Genomic DNA, 15,678 nt, shown 5'->3' with positions numbered 1-15,678 from the left:
ATGGCCGAGTAGTATTCGTTGTGTAAATGTCCCATAGTTGTTTTATCCATTCATCTACTGATGAATACTTGGGCTGCTTCCATATCTTGGTGATGGTAAATAATGCTGCAGTGAAGATAGGGTGCATATATTCTTTCAAATTAGTGTTTTGGGTTCCTTTGAATATATTCCCAGAAGTGAGCTTGCTAGGACAAAAGGCAGATCCATTTTTAACTTTTTGAGATATTTCCATACTACTTTCCACAGTGGCTGTACCAGTCTGCATTCCCACCAACAGTGCAAAAGGATTCCCCTTTCTCCATATCCTCCCTAGCACTTGTTGTCTGTTGATTTATTGATGATAGCCAGTCTGACAGATGTGAGATATCTCATTGTGGTTTTATTTGCATTTCTCTGATGATTAGTGACATTGAGAGTCTTTTCATTTATCTATTGGCCATCTGTATGTCCTTTTTGGAAAAGTGTCTATTCAGGTCCTTTTCCCGTTTTTTAATTGTGTTTTTTTAGGGGAGGGTGTTGAATTTTGCAAATATTTTATGTATTTTGGATATTAACCCTTTACCGGATGTATTGGTGAACATGTTCTCCCATTCTGTGGCTTGTCTTTTCACTTTGTTGATAATTTCCTTTGCTGTACAAAAACTTTTTAGTTTGGTATTGTTCCATTCATTTATTTTTTCTTTTGTTTCCTTTGCCTGGGGAGATATATCCAATAAAGTATTGCTACAAGTAATGTCCAAGATTTTGCTACCTATGTTTTCTTCTAGGATTTTTTTTGGTTTGGGGTCTAACATTTATATCTTTGATCCATTTTGAATTTATTCTTGTGTGTAGTGTAAGAAGGTGGTCTGGTTTTGTTTTTTTGCACATATTTGTCCAATTTTCCCAACATCATTTATTGAATAAACTATATTTAGCTCATTGTATGTACTTGCTTCTTCTGTAGAATATTATCTGACTATAAAAGGGTAGATTTATTTCTGGGCTCTCTATTCTGTTCCATTGATCTGTTTTTATGCCAATCTGTGTCTGTTTTTATGCCAATACCATGTGGTTTTGATTACTATGGACTTATAGTATAGTTTAATATTAGGTAGCGTAATTCCTCCAACTTTGTTATTCTTTGTGAGATCACTGTTGCTATGTGGAGCTTTTTGTGATTCTACATAAGTTTTTGAAATACCTCTTCTAGTTTTGTAAAATATTCATTGGAATCTTGATACAAATTATGTTGAATCTGTAGATTTCTTTGGGCAGTATGGACATTTTAATGATGTTAATTCTTCCTATCCATAAATCCAGGATGTGTTTCCACTTGTTTGTATCTTCAGTTTCTTTCTTCAGTATCTTATAATTTTTTGAGTACAGGTCTTTTATATCCTTGATTAGATTTATTCCTAGGTAGTTTATTCTTTTTGAACCAATTGTGAATGGGATTGTTTCTTTAATTTCCCTTTCTGTTAGTTGGTTATTATCATATAGAAATTGAACTGATTTCTGGATATTAATTTTGTATCCAGCTACTTTGCTGAATTCATTTATCAGTTCTGGTAGTTTCTTGATGGAATCTTTGGGGTTATCTAGGAAAAGCATTATGTCACTTGCAAATAAAGACAGTTTTACTTCTTCCTTTCCTATTTGGATGCCTTTTATTTCTTCTTCTTGTCTAATTGCTGTGGCTAGGACTTCCAGTACTATGTTGAATAAGAGAAGTGAAAGTGGACATCCCTGTCTCATTTCTAATCTTAAAGTGAATGCTTGTAGTTTTTGCGTATTGAATATGATGCTGACAGTGGGTTTGTCATATATGGCCTTTATTATATTTAGGTATGTTCTCTCTATTCCCACTTTACTTAGAGTTTTTATCATAAATTGGTGCTGGATTTTATCTAATGCCTTTTCTGCATCTATTTTAATGATCATGTGGTTTTTATCCTTCATTTTGTTTATGTGGTAAATCACAATGATTGACTTGTGAATGTTGTACCAACCTTGCATTCCCATAATAAATGCCACTTGATCATGGTATATGATCTTTTAGATGCATTACTCTATTCAGTTTGCTAATATTTTGTTGAGGACTTTAGCGTCTGTTCATTAGGGATGTGGCCTATAATTTTCTTTCTTTGTAGATTCTTTATCTGGTTTTGAAATTAGGATAATGCTTGCCTTGTAAAATGAGTTTGGGAGCCTTCCCTTCTCTTTGAATTTTATGAAATAGTTTGAGAAGGAGAGGTGCTAGTTCTTCTCTGAAAATTTGGCCTAAAATTCACCTGTGAAGCCATCTGGCCTGGGGCTTTTTTGGGGGGAGTTTTTTGATTACTATTTCAATTTCACTAGATGTAATCTGTCTATTCAGATTCTCTGATTCCCTGATTTATTTTTGGAAGATTGTATGTTTCTATGCATTTATCCATTTCCTCCAGGTGGTCCACTTTGTTGGTATACAGTTGTTCGTAATATTTTCTCACAATCCTTTTTATTTCTTTGGTGTCAGTTATTATCTCTCCTCTTTCATTTTGATTTTATTTGGGTCCTTTCTCTTTTTTTCTTGATAAATCTGGTTAAAGGTTTTTCACTCTTGTTTATCTTCTCAAAGAACCAGCTCTTGGATTCATTGATCTTTTGTATTTTTTTAGACTCTATTTTATTTCCGTTCTGATCTTTATTATTTTCTTCTTTCTAGTCACTTTGAATTTTATTTGTTGTTCTTTTTCAAGTTTCTTTTAAGTGTAAAGCTAGATTGTTTAAGCTTTCTTTCTTTTTTTTTTTTTTTTTTTAAGACAGGCCTGCAATGCTATGAATTTCTCTTTTCGGATTGCTTTCCCAGTGTCCCACAGATTTTGGATTGTTGTGTCCTCATTTTCAATTGTTTTAAGCTATCTTTTGATTTCTTCCTTGATCTTGTTGTTGACCTATTGTTTAATAACATGTTATTTAGGTTCCATGTGTTTGCATGTTTTTCAGTGTTCTTGTGATTGATTTCTAGTTTCATTGCATTGTGGTCAGAGAAGATGCTTGATATAATTTCAGTCTTCTTAAATGTGTTGAGACTTGTTTTGTGTCCTAATATGTGTGGTCTATCCTGGAAAACATTCCATGTGCACTTGAAAAGTATGTATATTCTGCTACTTTGCGGTGAAATGTTGTGAAGATATCAAATAAATCCATTTGATCTAGTGTGTTGTTAAAGCTGCTATCTCCTTGTTGATTTTCTGTCAGGATTGTCTATCCATTGAAGTCAATGTGGTGGTAAAATCCCCAACTATGACTGTATTTCTGTTATCTCTCCCTTTATGCCCATCAGGATTTGCTTTTATATATTTAGGTGCTCCTATGTTGGTTGCATAAATTTTACTAAGGTTATATCTTGTTGGATTGTTCCCTTTATCATTATGTAGTACCCTTCTTTGTCTGTTATTATAGCTGTGGTTTTGAAGTCTATTTTGTTGGATATAAGTACTGCTTTCCCAGCTTATTTTTTTCTTTTCCATTTGCATGAAATATCTTTTTCCATCTTTTACTTTTAGTATGTGTGTATCTTTTGATCAAAGATGGGTCTCTTGGAGACAGCGTATATGTGGGTCTTGTTTTCTTATCCATTCAGCTACCCTATATCTAATCGTTGGAGGATTTAAGCCATTTACATGGATAGATACGTATGTAGTACCATTTTCTTGTTAGACTGTTTTCCTCCAGTAGTTGTCATTGCTGTTGTCCTCCACCTTTTCTTTTCCTTCTTAAAGTCAGCCCTTTAAGATTTGTTGCAGTACTGGTTTGGTGTTAACAAACTCCTATAGCTTTTTGTTATCTGGAAAGCTCCTTATTTCTCCTTTGACTTGAAATTATAGCCTTGCTGGGTAAACTAGCCTTGGTTGTAGGTCCTTGCTTTTCATCATCTTGAATATTTCATACCACTCCCTTCTGGCCTGAAATATTTTTTTGAGATGACAGATGACAGACTAATTGGTGCTCCCTTGTATGTAACTACCTGCTTTTCTCATGCAGCCTTTAGGATTCTCTTCTTTAAGCCTTGTCATTTTAATTATGATGTGTCTCAGTGTAGGCTTCTTTGAGTGCAACTTGTTTGGGACTCTCTGAGCTTCCTGGACTTGGGTTTTTTTTTCCTTCACCAGATTAGGGAAGTTTTTGGTCATTATTTCTTCAAATAGGTTCTTGATCTCTTGCTTGCTGTCATCCTTCTGGTATTCCCATGATGTGGATGTTATTGTATTTCATGTTGTCCAAAATGTTTATTAAGTTCTTGTGATTTTTTAAAATTCTTTTTTCTTTTTGCTGCTCTGCCTCGGTGTTTTTTTCTACCTCGTCTTCCAAATCACTGATCCTCTGCTTAATCTAACCTACCGTTATTCCTTCCAGTGTATTATTTATTTCAGATATTGCATTCTTTATTTCTGATTGATCCTTTTGTATGGTTTCAATGTCTTTTTCATGCTGTTGAGTATCCTTACAATCATTACTCTAAACTCTCTATCTGATAAATTGCTTGCATCCATTCCATCTAGTTCTTCTGGAGAATTCTCTTGTTCTTTCATTTGGGGTCTATTTCTTTGTCTTCCCATTTTTGGCTGCTGCTTTGTATTTTCTACTTTAGCTGCTAAACTAATTAGTCATTAAACTAATCAAGCTACAGTTACCACCCCTGCTTATGCTCCAAAGGTGGGGAAGAGTAATTCTTGTGGGCGGGGCTATTGCTTTCCCTCAGGCTGATGTCATTTGGAGGGGAGTGCTCTGCCTGAGAAAATGGCTTCTGTAGTATGGATAATAACTCAGCACAGGGATCATGGTGGTTGTTCCTTTAGTTCTCTTCCCAGAACCACCAACCCCAGAGTTTCCTCAAGCATCTCTAGTCCACTTTGCTCTTCTTTTGCCTGAGCCCAGGGTAAGTGGCCACAAACAAAATTTTGTGCATTGTTGCTTTAAGAGGCTCTCTGCATCTTCAGCCATCAGTCTCTCCCTGGTAGACAGAAACCCTGCTGGTTCTCAAAGCTGGATGTTATCTAGGTTCCCTTTTTGCCCTGGTGCTGCAGGTTGGGGAGCCCAGCTTGGTGTTTAGACCCCACACTTCTCAGGTTGAACCCCTGGGCTGCGGAAATATTTCTCTGGAACTTCGGCTGCCACTTGTGGGAGCTCAGCCAGCCCTCTCCTGCCTCTTCCACACTCCCTGCCAGTCCTGTTGTGGTGAAGTGGTTTCTTCTGTCTGTTGGTGATTATAAGGCTTATCTCTAGCTAAGCTAGTGTCCAGTTGGTTATTGAATTTCTGTACAAATCAGTTGTAATTCTAGAGTGTAACTTCCACTTACTCCTCTGACATCTTGCTTGTTGTGTGTATTTATTTTTAATGTTTGTTTCTGTTTATGAAAAATTGATCATGATTTTCACCTTCAGGAGTAATATACAGATTCCTTTTACAATACTTCACTTAAGAAGTGAGTAAAAGAAAAGTATTATTCAAATAGTAGTAGTTATTATGAGTATGGCAAATATCATAAAGATGACACTTGAAAAACAGAGTTTGAAAAAATTTAAGTCTTTCACTGTGATTACCTTTATTAGTAATGTTTATATTTTCAGCCAGTAATTCCTATTTGAATTGTCTTACTTCCTCTAGGATGACTGAAATTACATTCTTTTTCCATATATGTATTGATTATGCTATTAGAGTCGTCCCAGTATTGCCCCCTTTGCCCTCCTCTATTTGGTATCCCATTCCCTCCAGCAATCACCCCCTTAGTTCATGTCCATGGGTCATACATATAAGTTCTTTGGCTACTTCCCCTATACTGTTCTTAACATCCCCCTGCCTATTTCACACCTGCCAATTTGTACTTCTTAATCCCTGTACTTTTCCCCCCATTCTTCCCTTTCCCCTTCCCAGCTGATAACCCTCCAAATGATCTCCATGTCTACGGTTCTATTCCTGTTTTGTTTGTTTGCTTAGTTTGGTTTTTAGATTCAGTTGTTGATAGTTGTGAGTTTGTTGCCATTTTAATGTTCATAGTTTTGATCTTCTTTTCCTTAAATAAGTCCCTTTAACATTTCATGTAATAATGGCTTGGTGATGAACTCCTTTAGCTTTATCTTGTCTGGGAAGCACTTTATCTACACTTCCATTCTAAATGATGGCTTTTCTGGACAGAGTAATCGTGGTTGTAGTCCTTGCTTTTCATCACTTTGAATACTTCTTGCCAGCCCCGTCTTGCCTGCAAAGTTTCTTTTGAGAAATCAGCTGACAGTCTTATGGAAACTCCTTTGTAGGTAACTCTCTGCATTTCTCTTGTTGCTTTTAAGATTCTTTATCTTTAATTTTTGGCATTTTAATTATGATGTGTCTTGGTGTCATCCTCTTTGGGCGAACTTGTTTGGGGCTCTCTGTGCTTTCTGGACTTGTATGTCTATTTCCTTCACCAAATTAAAGAAGTTTTCTTTCATTATTTTTCCAAATTAGTTTTCATTTCTTCCTCTTCTCCTTCTGGCATCCTGTGATTCAGATATTAATAAGTTTGGAGAAGTCCCAGAGGCTCCTTATGCTATCCTCATTTTTTATATTTTTTTCTTCTTGCTGTTCTGATTGAATGTTTTTCTTTTTTATGTTCCAGATTGTTGATTTGATTCTTGGCTTCATCCCCTCCACTATTGGTTCCCTGTAGATTTTTCTTAATTTCACTTAGTGCAACCTTCATTTCTGCCTGGGTCTTTTTTATGTTGTTGCCGTACCCAGTGAGTTCTTTGAGCATCCTGATAGCCAGCATTTTGAACTGTGCATCTGATAGGTTGTTCATCTCCATTTCCTTTAGTTCTTTTTCTGGAGTTTTGTTCTCTTCTTTCATTTGGGCCATATTTCTTTGCCTCCTCACTTTGGCAGCCTTCCTCTGTTTCTGTGTATTTAGGTAGAGCTGCTCTGATTCCCTGTCTTAGTAGCATGGCTTATTGTAGAAGAGGCACCTATAAATAGTGTGGGGTGGAGCCTTAAGTGATTGCCAGGGTGGGGCAACCCGTTTCACTGCCTTGTGACTCTGTGTGTGGGAGGGCTTGGACAAGGGACAATGTTGCTGCCTGGCCTCTGGAGGTTGTCCCATGAGGAAGCTGTCTTCTGGCCCTGTTGTCAGTCATTTCACTCTCTCCCCGTATGCCAGTTGTGCTCTTCTAGCTGTTGCCCTGGTGCTGAAACCTAGAGGGGATGGGTTTGTGTAAGTCCTGAGACCTTTATGGGCCCTTTAAGAGTAGTCTCCTGCAAATCCTGCAGTTTCTTCAGCTGCCCCAGGCCCCACTGATATTTGTAGCCAGAAGTTATGGGGACTTATCTTCCTGGTGATGGAACCCTGGGCTGGCTGGTCTGGTCTGTGGTTGGGACTGCTCAGTCCTGAGGTATACCCTCTGATTTTTATCCACCATACATGAATGTGGGGCTACCCATTCTGCCGCCTCTCCACAACTCTCCACCTCTCCGTACCTCTCTGCATCTCCACCCCTCCTACCTAATCTGGATGAGTGTAGCTTCTTTAAACCCTTGGTTGTCAAATTTCCATACAGCTCGATTTTCTGACAACTCTGGGTGATAATTTGTTTTGCAGTCTAGTTGTAGTTTTTGCTGTAGTTGTGCAAGGAGGCGCAGTGTGTTTATCTATGCCTCCATCTGACCAGAGGTCTGAATTGACATTCTGTGAATGTTATTCTATGGACTAATCTTCCTTTATTTCCTTTGAACCGTTGCTCAATCTGCATGTTTATATAAAATATGTTTGAAGGGTGTTTATGTAGAATGTAGTGCAGGCTTCTTTACTGTTGCTTTGGTTAGGACCTACAATTGAAACTTAGAAGTCAGGATATACTCCTGGCAATTAAAGCTTGGTGGGTGATTGTCATGAATATTGAGGAAAAACAGAGTTCTACAAATGCTGGACTAGAGAAATTTCAAGATGTCTGCTAACAACCGAAGTTCTTTCCTACTGAACCCCAAAGCAATTTTTTCCCTTGGGTTTGTTTTGCTATTATATTTGTATTTTGGTGCTTGAAGAATTTTATTCAAATTTTATATTTCAAGTAAGCACCAGCTAACAATCCTAAATGCTTTAACAAAATGTCCTTTGTCTGTTTTTTTGTCCATATAACCATGCTATGATAATAAAAGTAGATAATAATAAACAATAAACATGAAATAATAATGAAACCTCACTACTTATTGATAGTTACTGTGACTTTTATTCCCCATTCCATCTTCATTTCCCTTGTACGTCCCTTGCTGTCCCTCATGACAGCAGCTTCCATTCCAATTATCTGTAGTGTTGGAAGAATGATATGACATGAGGGATGACTGGATAAGTTATTTCATTTTTCTCTTTGTACTTCTGACTCTTCTTCAGACTGTATTTTAAAAAAATATTTAAAAACTCTTTAGAGTCACAAATTCTTGAGTATTAAGTTTTCAAAATATCAATATTTCTAAGGGTTAGATAATGTACTATAAAAGACTTGGTAGATTTGGTGTCTTTAGGATAATCACACCTTCAATTTACAACTTTGAGAGTGGGAAGTTTTGGTATAGAACATTGTTTTACCTGATGGATAGAAATTTTTAGTGAATGACAATGATGAGGTTATAGAGAAAATACTGACTGAACCTTGCCAGTAGCTAAGATTCTTAAGCTTCTGTTTCCTTCCAGGTAGATCTAGGCAGGCTCTTATTAAAAGTCAGGAGGAGAAAAGTGGAGTGCATATTTTTGAGCTATAGTTTTGGTCAACATTTTCATTTCATAACAATGAATATCCCTGCATAAAATTGTTTTAGGTGGAATGTATATATATGTATTAAATGGAATATATATATATATATGTTTAAAGAGCTTAACTGAGAATTTGATAATAGACTATTTTAACAAATATATGTTATATATAATTTTAGGTAGACTATATATATCCTATATTTCTGTAATCAGATTTTCTTAGTTATAAATCTTTTTTCCATCTAAAGCTTACAGTATTAAACTAAAGGTTTTCACCATTTTTATTTTAGAGTTTTTAACATGTCAAGTCTTCATTAACTGTGATAACTGATTGCTAAGCAATGGTAGGGAAAGGAGATCATGGTAATCCTTAAATGTAGTTTAAATTTAAATTCAGTTTAAAACAACACTAGTCAAAAATCTGCTACAGAGTGGACTGAATCTAAGGTTGTTTATTTTATCACATTCAATTTAGGAACTTAAAATTTTTTCTAAATATATCACTCAAAAGTATAAAAATAACAAAAGTAGGCCCTGGCTGTTGTGGCTCAGTGGATTGAGCTCTGGCTTGCAAACCAATGGATTGCTGGTTCAATTCTCAGTCAGGGCACATGCTTAGATTCCTGGCTAGATCCCCAGTGGGGGGCACTCAAGAGGCAACCACACACTGATGTTTCTCTCTCTTTCTCCCTCCCTTCCCCTATCTGTAAAAATAAATAAATAAAGTCTTAAAAAATAATAAAAGTATTATAATTTACTAGCATTATTATTATTTTCTTTCTTGGCAAAAGATAGTGCAAAGATGGCTATTTGTTAAAACTTCCTGTTACTGTTGTTACATTCTTGGCTGAGCTTTTTTGTTTTTCTTAAAAAAATAGAGTGGGAATCTGGTAGGAAAATTAACATTTGGACATAGTCTAACATGCAAAACAGTACTGTTAAGTTTGTGAAAAGTAGTAGTTTCATACTCATGGCTCTCTGCTACCAGTTTGCACTCATTCGAGACAGTCACCTTTAATTCTTATTGATGTTTCCTCTGATATTTAACTTCATATTTCTAAATAACATTTATATTCTACCACTTTTTTGATTTCCACCTTTAGATGTTATCTAAGGCCATTACTTGTTTATTTCCATTGTACTCTTCTTCCACACACTACATACTCATTTCTTTCCTCCCTTCCTGCCTAACTTCCTTCCTTCCTTTTTTCCTTCCGTTCTCAAACCCTAACCCCAACCTTTCTCCATTCTGGACAAATTGCTTTCTGGCTCCCCTTTCACAGTCATCCTGGGACTTCCCTTCACCGTCATCCTTTGAATTCCCTCTACTTTTCTTCTATATTAGATGACTTGTTTGCTGATTTTGTGCCTTCTTTGTTCGATTAACTCCCTTGTAAAGTAGCTTCTTGAGAATTCACACATTAAAGGAAAATTTTAAAACCTGCTTTCTGAAAATGTCTTCTTTTGATCTTTACCTTCTTGCGTAGTTGAGATGGCCAGTCATTCAGTTTTAGTCTCAAGAAGTTTGAAGTCATTTGGTGGATTATCTACAACAACTTTTAGGTTAAAGTAATCCCAAGCTACGTTTCATCATATGTCCATGCAAGAACATAAATACAGTGTAATGCCACACTGAACAAAATTTAAATGGGAAGGCATATCCTTTGAAAAGAAATTCCTGTGTTTTCACAGTGAATATGAATGTTTTTTGATTATTCTTGTTTTGGATTTTCCACGCCACCACACCAGTTCCACTTGTATGGACACTCAGGAATAAAACATTGGCTCCATTTCTAATGTTACACTTTAACTGGGAAATTATTTGATAAGACTGTTGTGTCTTGAGGCAGTCTCTGAGCTAATTCACCTGTGGTGTGTGGGTTTGGTTCATCAAAAATAACAGTGAGACCAAATCAACACTAAACATATCTTGCTTGTAACAATGGGTATAGGACAAGTACCTGCTAACAAAAGGTGGGGAGGTATTATTCATTTAGAGTCTTTCATTGAAGAATGTGCAATGCTTTTTATTTGAAAAAAATGAGAGGTGACCTATCAAAGTCTTTTGTCTTGAAAACATTATGTGTATAATACATTTGCCACTTATCTTAAAGGTGTATAATAGGACTTTATGAAAGCATATTTGAAAAACTTGCTCTGACATTTTAATTTTTCAGATTAGAAAGAGAATATTTCTCCAAAAACAAGAAATTAAATGAAGAGATTGAGGAACAGAAGAAAGTAATTACAGACCTTTCAAAGAGACTCCAGTATAATGAAAAAAGTTGCAGTGAATTACAGGAAGAACTTGTAATGGTAAGGATAAAAAAAACCCTATGGCAATTATTTTATTGGATCACATTGATGTTTAACAGGTTTTTTTCCTCACGGCATGCTACATGATGATAATATGAAAGTAATTTAGTGACATTGATATAAAATTTCAAAATTAGAGATGCCTGTTGCAACTAAGATGCACATAATAAGACCTCTCTTTTCTGGAATTGGGAAAACTAATCAAATATATGTAAATGCTGAATTATAGAATGTTTTAAAATTTACTCAGTAGTTTTTACTTATCTTTTTATTTTTAGGTCCATAAAACAACGTCACCTGGGTGGGTGGGGGAGTCAGGGTTTGTACCTAGCAGGTCTAATGATTTGGAAGACTCCTCTTTGTAGTGATTTGCACCTGGTCACTTTGTTTCCATTCTTCAGTAAACTAGCTTTCACACCGTCACCAAATTTATCTAACACGTTGATCTGTTCTTGTCACCGTTCATTCAAAAACCACCAATGTCTGCTTATTGCTCTCAGAACGAAGTCCAGCTTTTTGCCTAAGGCCCTTTTCTTTGGCTCTATGTTAACTTTTTTAGCTTCTTTTCCATTGCCTTACTTCAGCCACAGTAGAGTACTTTGGCTTCCTAAACACATGATGTATTATCATATCTTCTTGCTTTTGTTCAGGTTTTCAGTACTTTTTACCCACATTGATTAAAATGCTCCTTCTCTTTTTTCTATTAACGAATTCCTGTACATCCTGTAACACTGTGCTGTGACAGCCTTGCAACCTGTGCAGCTTTCACACTGCACAGTGGTCTCATCTTTCCCACTTTATTTTTCATCTAATCTTGGAGTTCTGCCCCTGACTCACTGGGTGTGTCTTTAATGCTTTGCTTGGCTTTTTTACCATAACATGCACCAGAGCTGGTGTGTACTGTCTGTCCTAAAAACTGTGACTGCGTTGAGGTTAGCTTAATTCATGTTACAAAGCAGGATTACACTCTAGTTCTTGCCTCAGAAACATTTATTAGGTGGATTTCTTTGGTTGATGCAATATTCTCCTACTCTGCAGTTTTCTGGGAACCATGACAGAGAGGGCATAAAGTGTATAGTAATATCCTATTTCCTCTTTGTCTTATTCTACACACACACACACCCAAACACACACACCCCCCTTCCTCAGGCACTTGGCTACTTCAATTTCAATTATATCCCACAACTCTTAGTGATATCATTTGTGGAGGGAAATGAGTCTTTTTTCTCCTTGTTAAAAAACTTGAGGTTATACTGTAATTCTAATACTAAGTTATAATACTAAGAAGTGGTGGCCAAATCAGTTTTGCCCAGACAGAAAGGCAATGATAGGTTAAACTTGAAACTGTCATTTTTAAGTGATCTAGTTTTATATACATTCATGCAACTGAAGGTAGTCAATGTGTTCTGATTTAGGGATTGGTATTGCTTGCTCTGTAGTTGAATTTGTTGTTTCACTGCTGTGGATATGAGGTTTTAGAAAGCCTTGAGGTCTCTGTGTCACATACTCTGGTGCCTGCATACTGTTTTGTGCTACCCTGAATTTCATGGGCTGTTACCTCTTAACTGCTGAGCCAGGTGTGTGAGTCTGTGGTGGGTAAAACCATGTCAGAGTCATTGGGCTGAGCCTTGGACTGGTCTGCTTGCTCAGACACTGTACACAGTTTGGAAAGTGAGCCAGAGTTGTAACAGAACGTAACAGTGAAGACAGTCAGCAATACAGATTGCATGCATCCTTCTCATTCTGGTTCCCTAGCACTCCACTCAGTAGACAGAAAAGAAAAGACTGGATTAATTCACTGCTGAGGGTATGGGTGCTTTGTGCTTAAAAAAATTTACTTGGTGCCAGCCAGTTTTTGCTCTTTACCATTTACAATTTGGTAAGTGGCCTCCAATAAGGCAAGCTGTAGCTCACTAGCAACCTCCTTTTGCTCGTCTGGGCCCTTGGCACTCATCCTATAAAACGCTGTTGTCTGATCATGGTGCTGAAGATTGTAGATTGTTTTTTCAAAGCTTGATACATTACTGAAAGCAGTTGAAGACCTGTGAATAGTTAGGTGTTGAAGAGCTAATGGGATGTTCAAGAAACTTATTCAGGTTGCAGCCTAAATGATTTACAGTTCATATAGTTCAACCTAACTATTTATAGTTTACTCTCCATTTTTTTCATCTCTCTTAAGCCCCTATCTAGCTTTATGTCTTATTTTCTTCCATCTTTGTTTTGTTTTCCTCCTTTTTTTCCTTCACTGTTATCTTCTTTTAACTTGCTCTGCTTTATGCTAATTAGAACTGTTGCTCTACCTCTTTACCTGACTATAATATGAAATTTTAAAATTATTTAATGAGTATTTATTTAAAAGAAATAGTATTATATTAAATAGTAAGTACAGTGTTTTTGTTTTTATAAAAAATCTACCATTTTTCTAAAAGTATTTTTGTCATACATAATCCCTTATTGCCTTTTTTTCCTTTAAACAGATTAGTGGCTTTTGAGGGGCAGGTAGGAAGTTTTTAAAAATTGTTGTGTAAAGAGATATCTATCAAATTAAAAAGTTTAAACCACAGAAAATGGAGTTAATTTACTTCTGCATCCTCAAAGTCTGGCTGTGAATTTTTGCTTTGAATTCATAACTGTTTTTGACCAAAGAGAAAATGACTTAGGAAGCTTTTACCTTTTGTTTTGGAAATCAAACTTTGTTTCAATGACATTTCATAACTCTGTGTATCCCAGTGTGTCTTTCCCACAGTTCTGTTTCTCTTGACCATAATAGTTTCAATATTTTATAGAAAATAGGTGGGAAGCAGAAATTACCTACAGGTAATTTTTCTCTCCCTTTGAGATAACAGCTTGTTTTCTAGTTTAGGTCATGTTCATGGCCATTATTCAAGTCTTGGTTTTTATTCTCTCTGTTGCATTGCAAGAGAAAATTAAAGCTTCTTTCCTCTGTAGGTTTACGAGAGAGATAAAGGTATTATTAATAATATGCAAACACTTCAGGAAGTTTTGAGACTTAAAAATAACAGCTGTGTAATGTAGTGCGTTATAGCCTTTTAGAGCCTTAGAGATCAACTTGGTCAGGATACACAAAGTGTTAATGAACCACTTGGAAAGTGATAGCTCCCCTGTGTCAAGAGATATAATACAAACATAGAGCATAATTTTGGAAACGTCCAAAGTATAAACCCAGCTGAATTTAATTGTGCTTTTATATTAATGAAATTAATAATTAAATTTATGATTAGTAAGTGAATAGTATATTCTCATCTTTAATGTCGTAGAATTAATAAAATTTCAACATTGGACATCTAAGGATTTAACAAAATTAGTTTCATGTTCCATGTAATATAGTATTGAATTTTACTTTAAAAGTTTAGATTAAAATTGAACTATTAATTTCAAGATCTATGAATTTAATAATGATTTAATCAAGTGCTAAATAAAACCAAATTTCTAGTTTAAGCTGCTCAGTGATCATGCTTATTAAAGTTCAGAGGCTCCACAGATCCAGTTGGGTCTTTTAGTCATTACTGTGAGTTTTTATATCTGCTTCTCTTGAAGCTGGGGAGCTATCATTTTCAAATTGGTATTATTAGAACTTGCTTTGTGCTTCCTACAATGAAATTTTTTTAAGTCCATCATTTCTTGAGATTTGTTTTTCTGCCACTCAGTAATATTTAGTTACAGCTCTAGGAGAGACCATATATTGGAAAGGGAATTCTAGTTCTCATGAGGTTTTGCTGAAAGAATATTTTATTCTCTAAAGAACTTGTGATTGAAAATGGTCAAGTATATATTTTTTCCCTATGCTTTGGGGGCTTGGATGATTATATAATAATAATGATTGCTAGCATTAGATAGGATTTGGAAAAGTACTTCGATTACTATGCTTTGTGGTGAAGTTAGTATTTCTTGATAATATTTAGCTTCAAATAATCTATCAGGTTTGCTTTAGAAGGACATGTTTCTGATTTTGCAGGAGGCATCTGAAACTAATGGGCTAAAAATATTTCATTCTAAGTTCTACCAAAAAGTTGTTGATTCCTGTTTTCACCCAGAATAGTAGTAGTATTTATATGAGCATTGTTTTTTTATAACATAAACACTTTGTCTCTCTTAATATTCTGTAAAAATTTAATGCTTAATAGTATTCATCAGATGTGTGTGTTTATTTAAATGTTAACTTTATGCTGGCTTTCTAAGTTGGTAATATAAGTATAAAGCTTTTTGAAATTCTTATATATTATTAACTTTTGAAAATTCAAATATTGTTCTTGACTTGTGAAAAGTAAAATGCTATTGTGTGTGTCTGTGTGTGTGTATGAAAGAGAGCGAGAGAGGGAGGGGCATTGTGTCAAGGCCTGCATTCAGATTGGAAGGTAGTGTCTATTGAAAAGTAAACTGATTGTAAAGCTACTTAAGGGAGGGCGACATTTCATCATATGAGATAAATAGTTGGGATGATGGAATGCTTACATCCATGGAAGCAGCATAGGCAAGCACGGAGGGATAGAAACTGTAAACGGTTTTATGAAGAGATATTAGATGTCATTAATATGGTTTAGGAAAAGCTACAGGTGGTGATGATTATGGACACTGACCAGATCAGCTGAGCAAGCTC

The 15,678-nt window shown here is 35.7% G+C and overlaps 1 protein-coding gene across 6 annotated transcripts in view; it reads left to right on the top strand.

Moving 5' to 3' along the window:
* CCDC171 (coiled-coil domain containing 171) overlaps positions 1-15,678 on the top strand; it is a 372,925-nt gene that overhangs the window by 71,798 nt on the left and 285,449 nt on the right. For all 6 annotated transcript variants that reach the window (XM_045840936.1, XM_045840939.1, XM_045840937.1 and 3 more), the window contains one exon: positions 10,922-11,060. In XM_045840936.1, the coding sequence (XP_045696892.1) occupies positions 10,922-11,060 (139 nt within the window). The remainder of the gene's footprint in view (positions 1-10,921; positions 11,061-15,678) is intronic.

The sequence above is a fragment of the Phyllostomus hastatus genome, unplaced genomic scaffold, assembly GCF_019186645.2.
Source record: "Phyllostomus hastatus isolate PE091 unplaced genomic scaffold, TTU_PhHast_1.1 phas_contig_34, whole genome shotgun sequence".
NCBI classification, from domain to species: domain Eukaryota; kingdom Metazoa; phylum Chordata; class Mammalia; order Chiroptera; family Phyllostomidae; genus Phyllostomus; species Phyllostomus hastatus.
The sequence above is the reverse complement of the archived record's forward strand: the minus strand, read 5'-3'. Positions and strand labels throughout refer to the sequence as shown.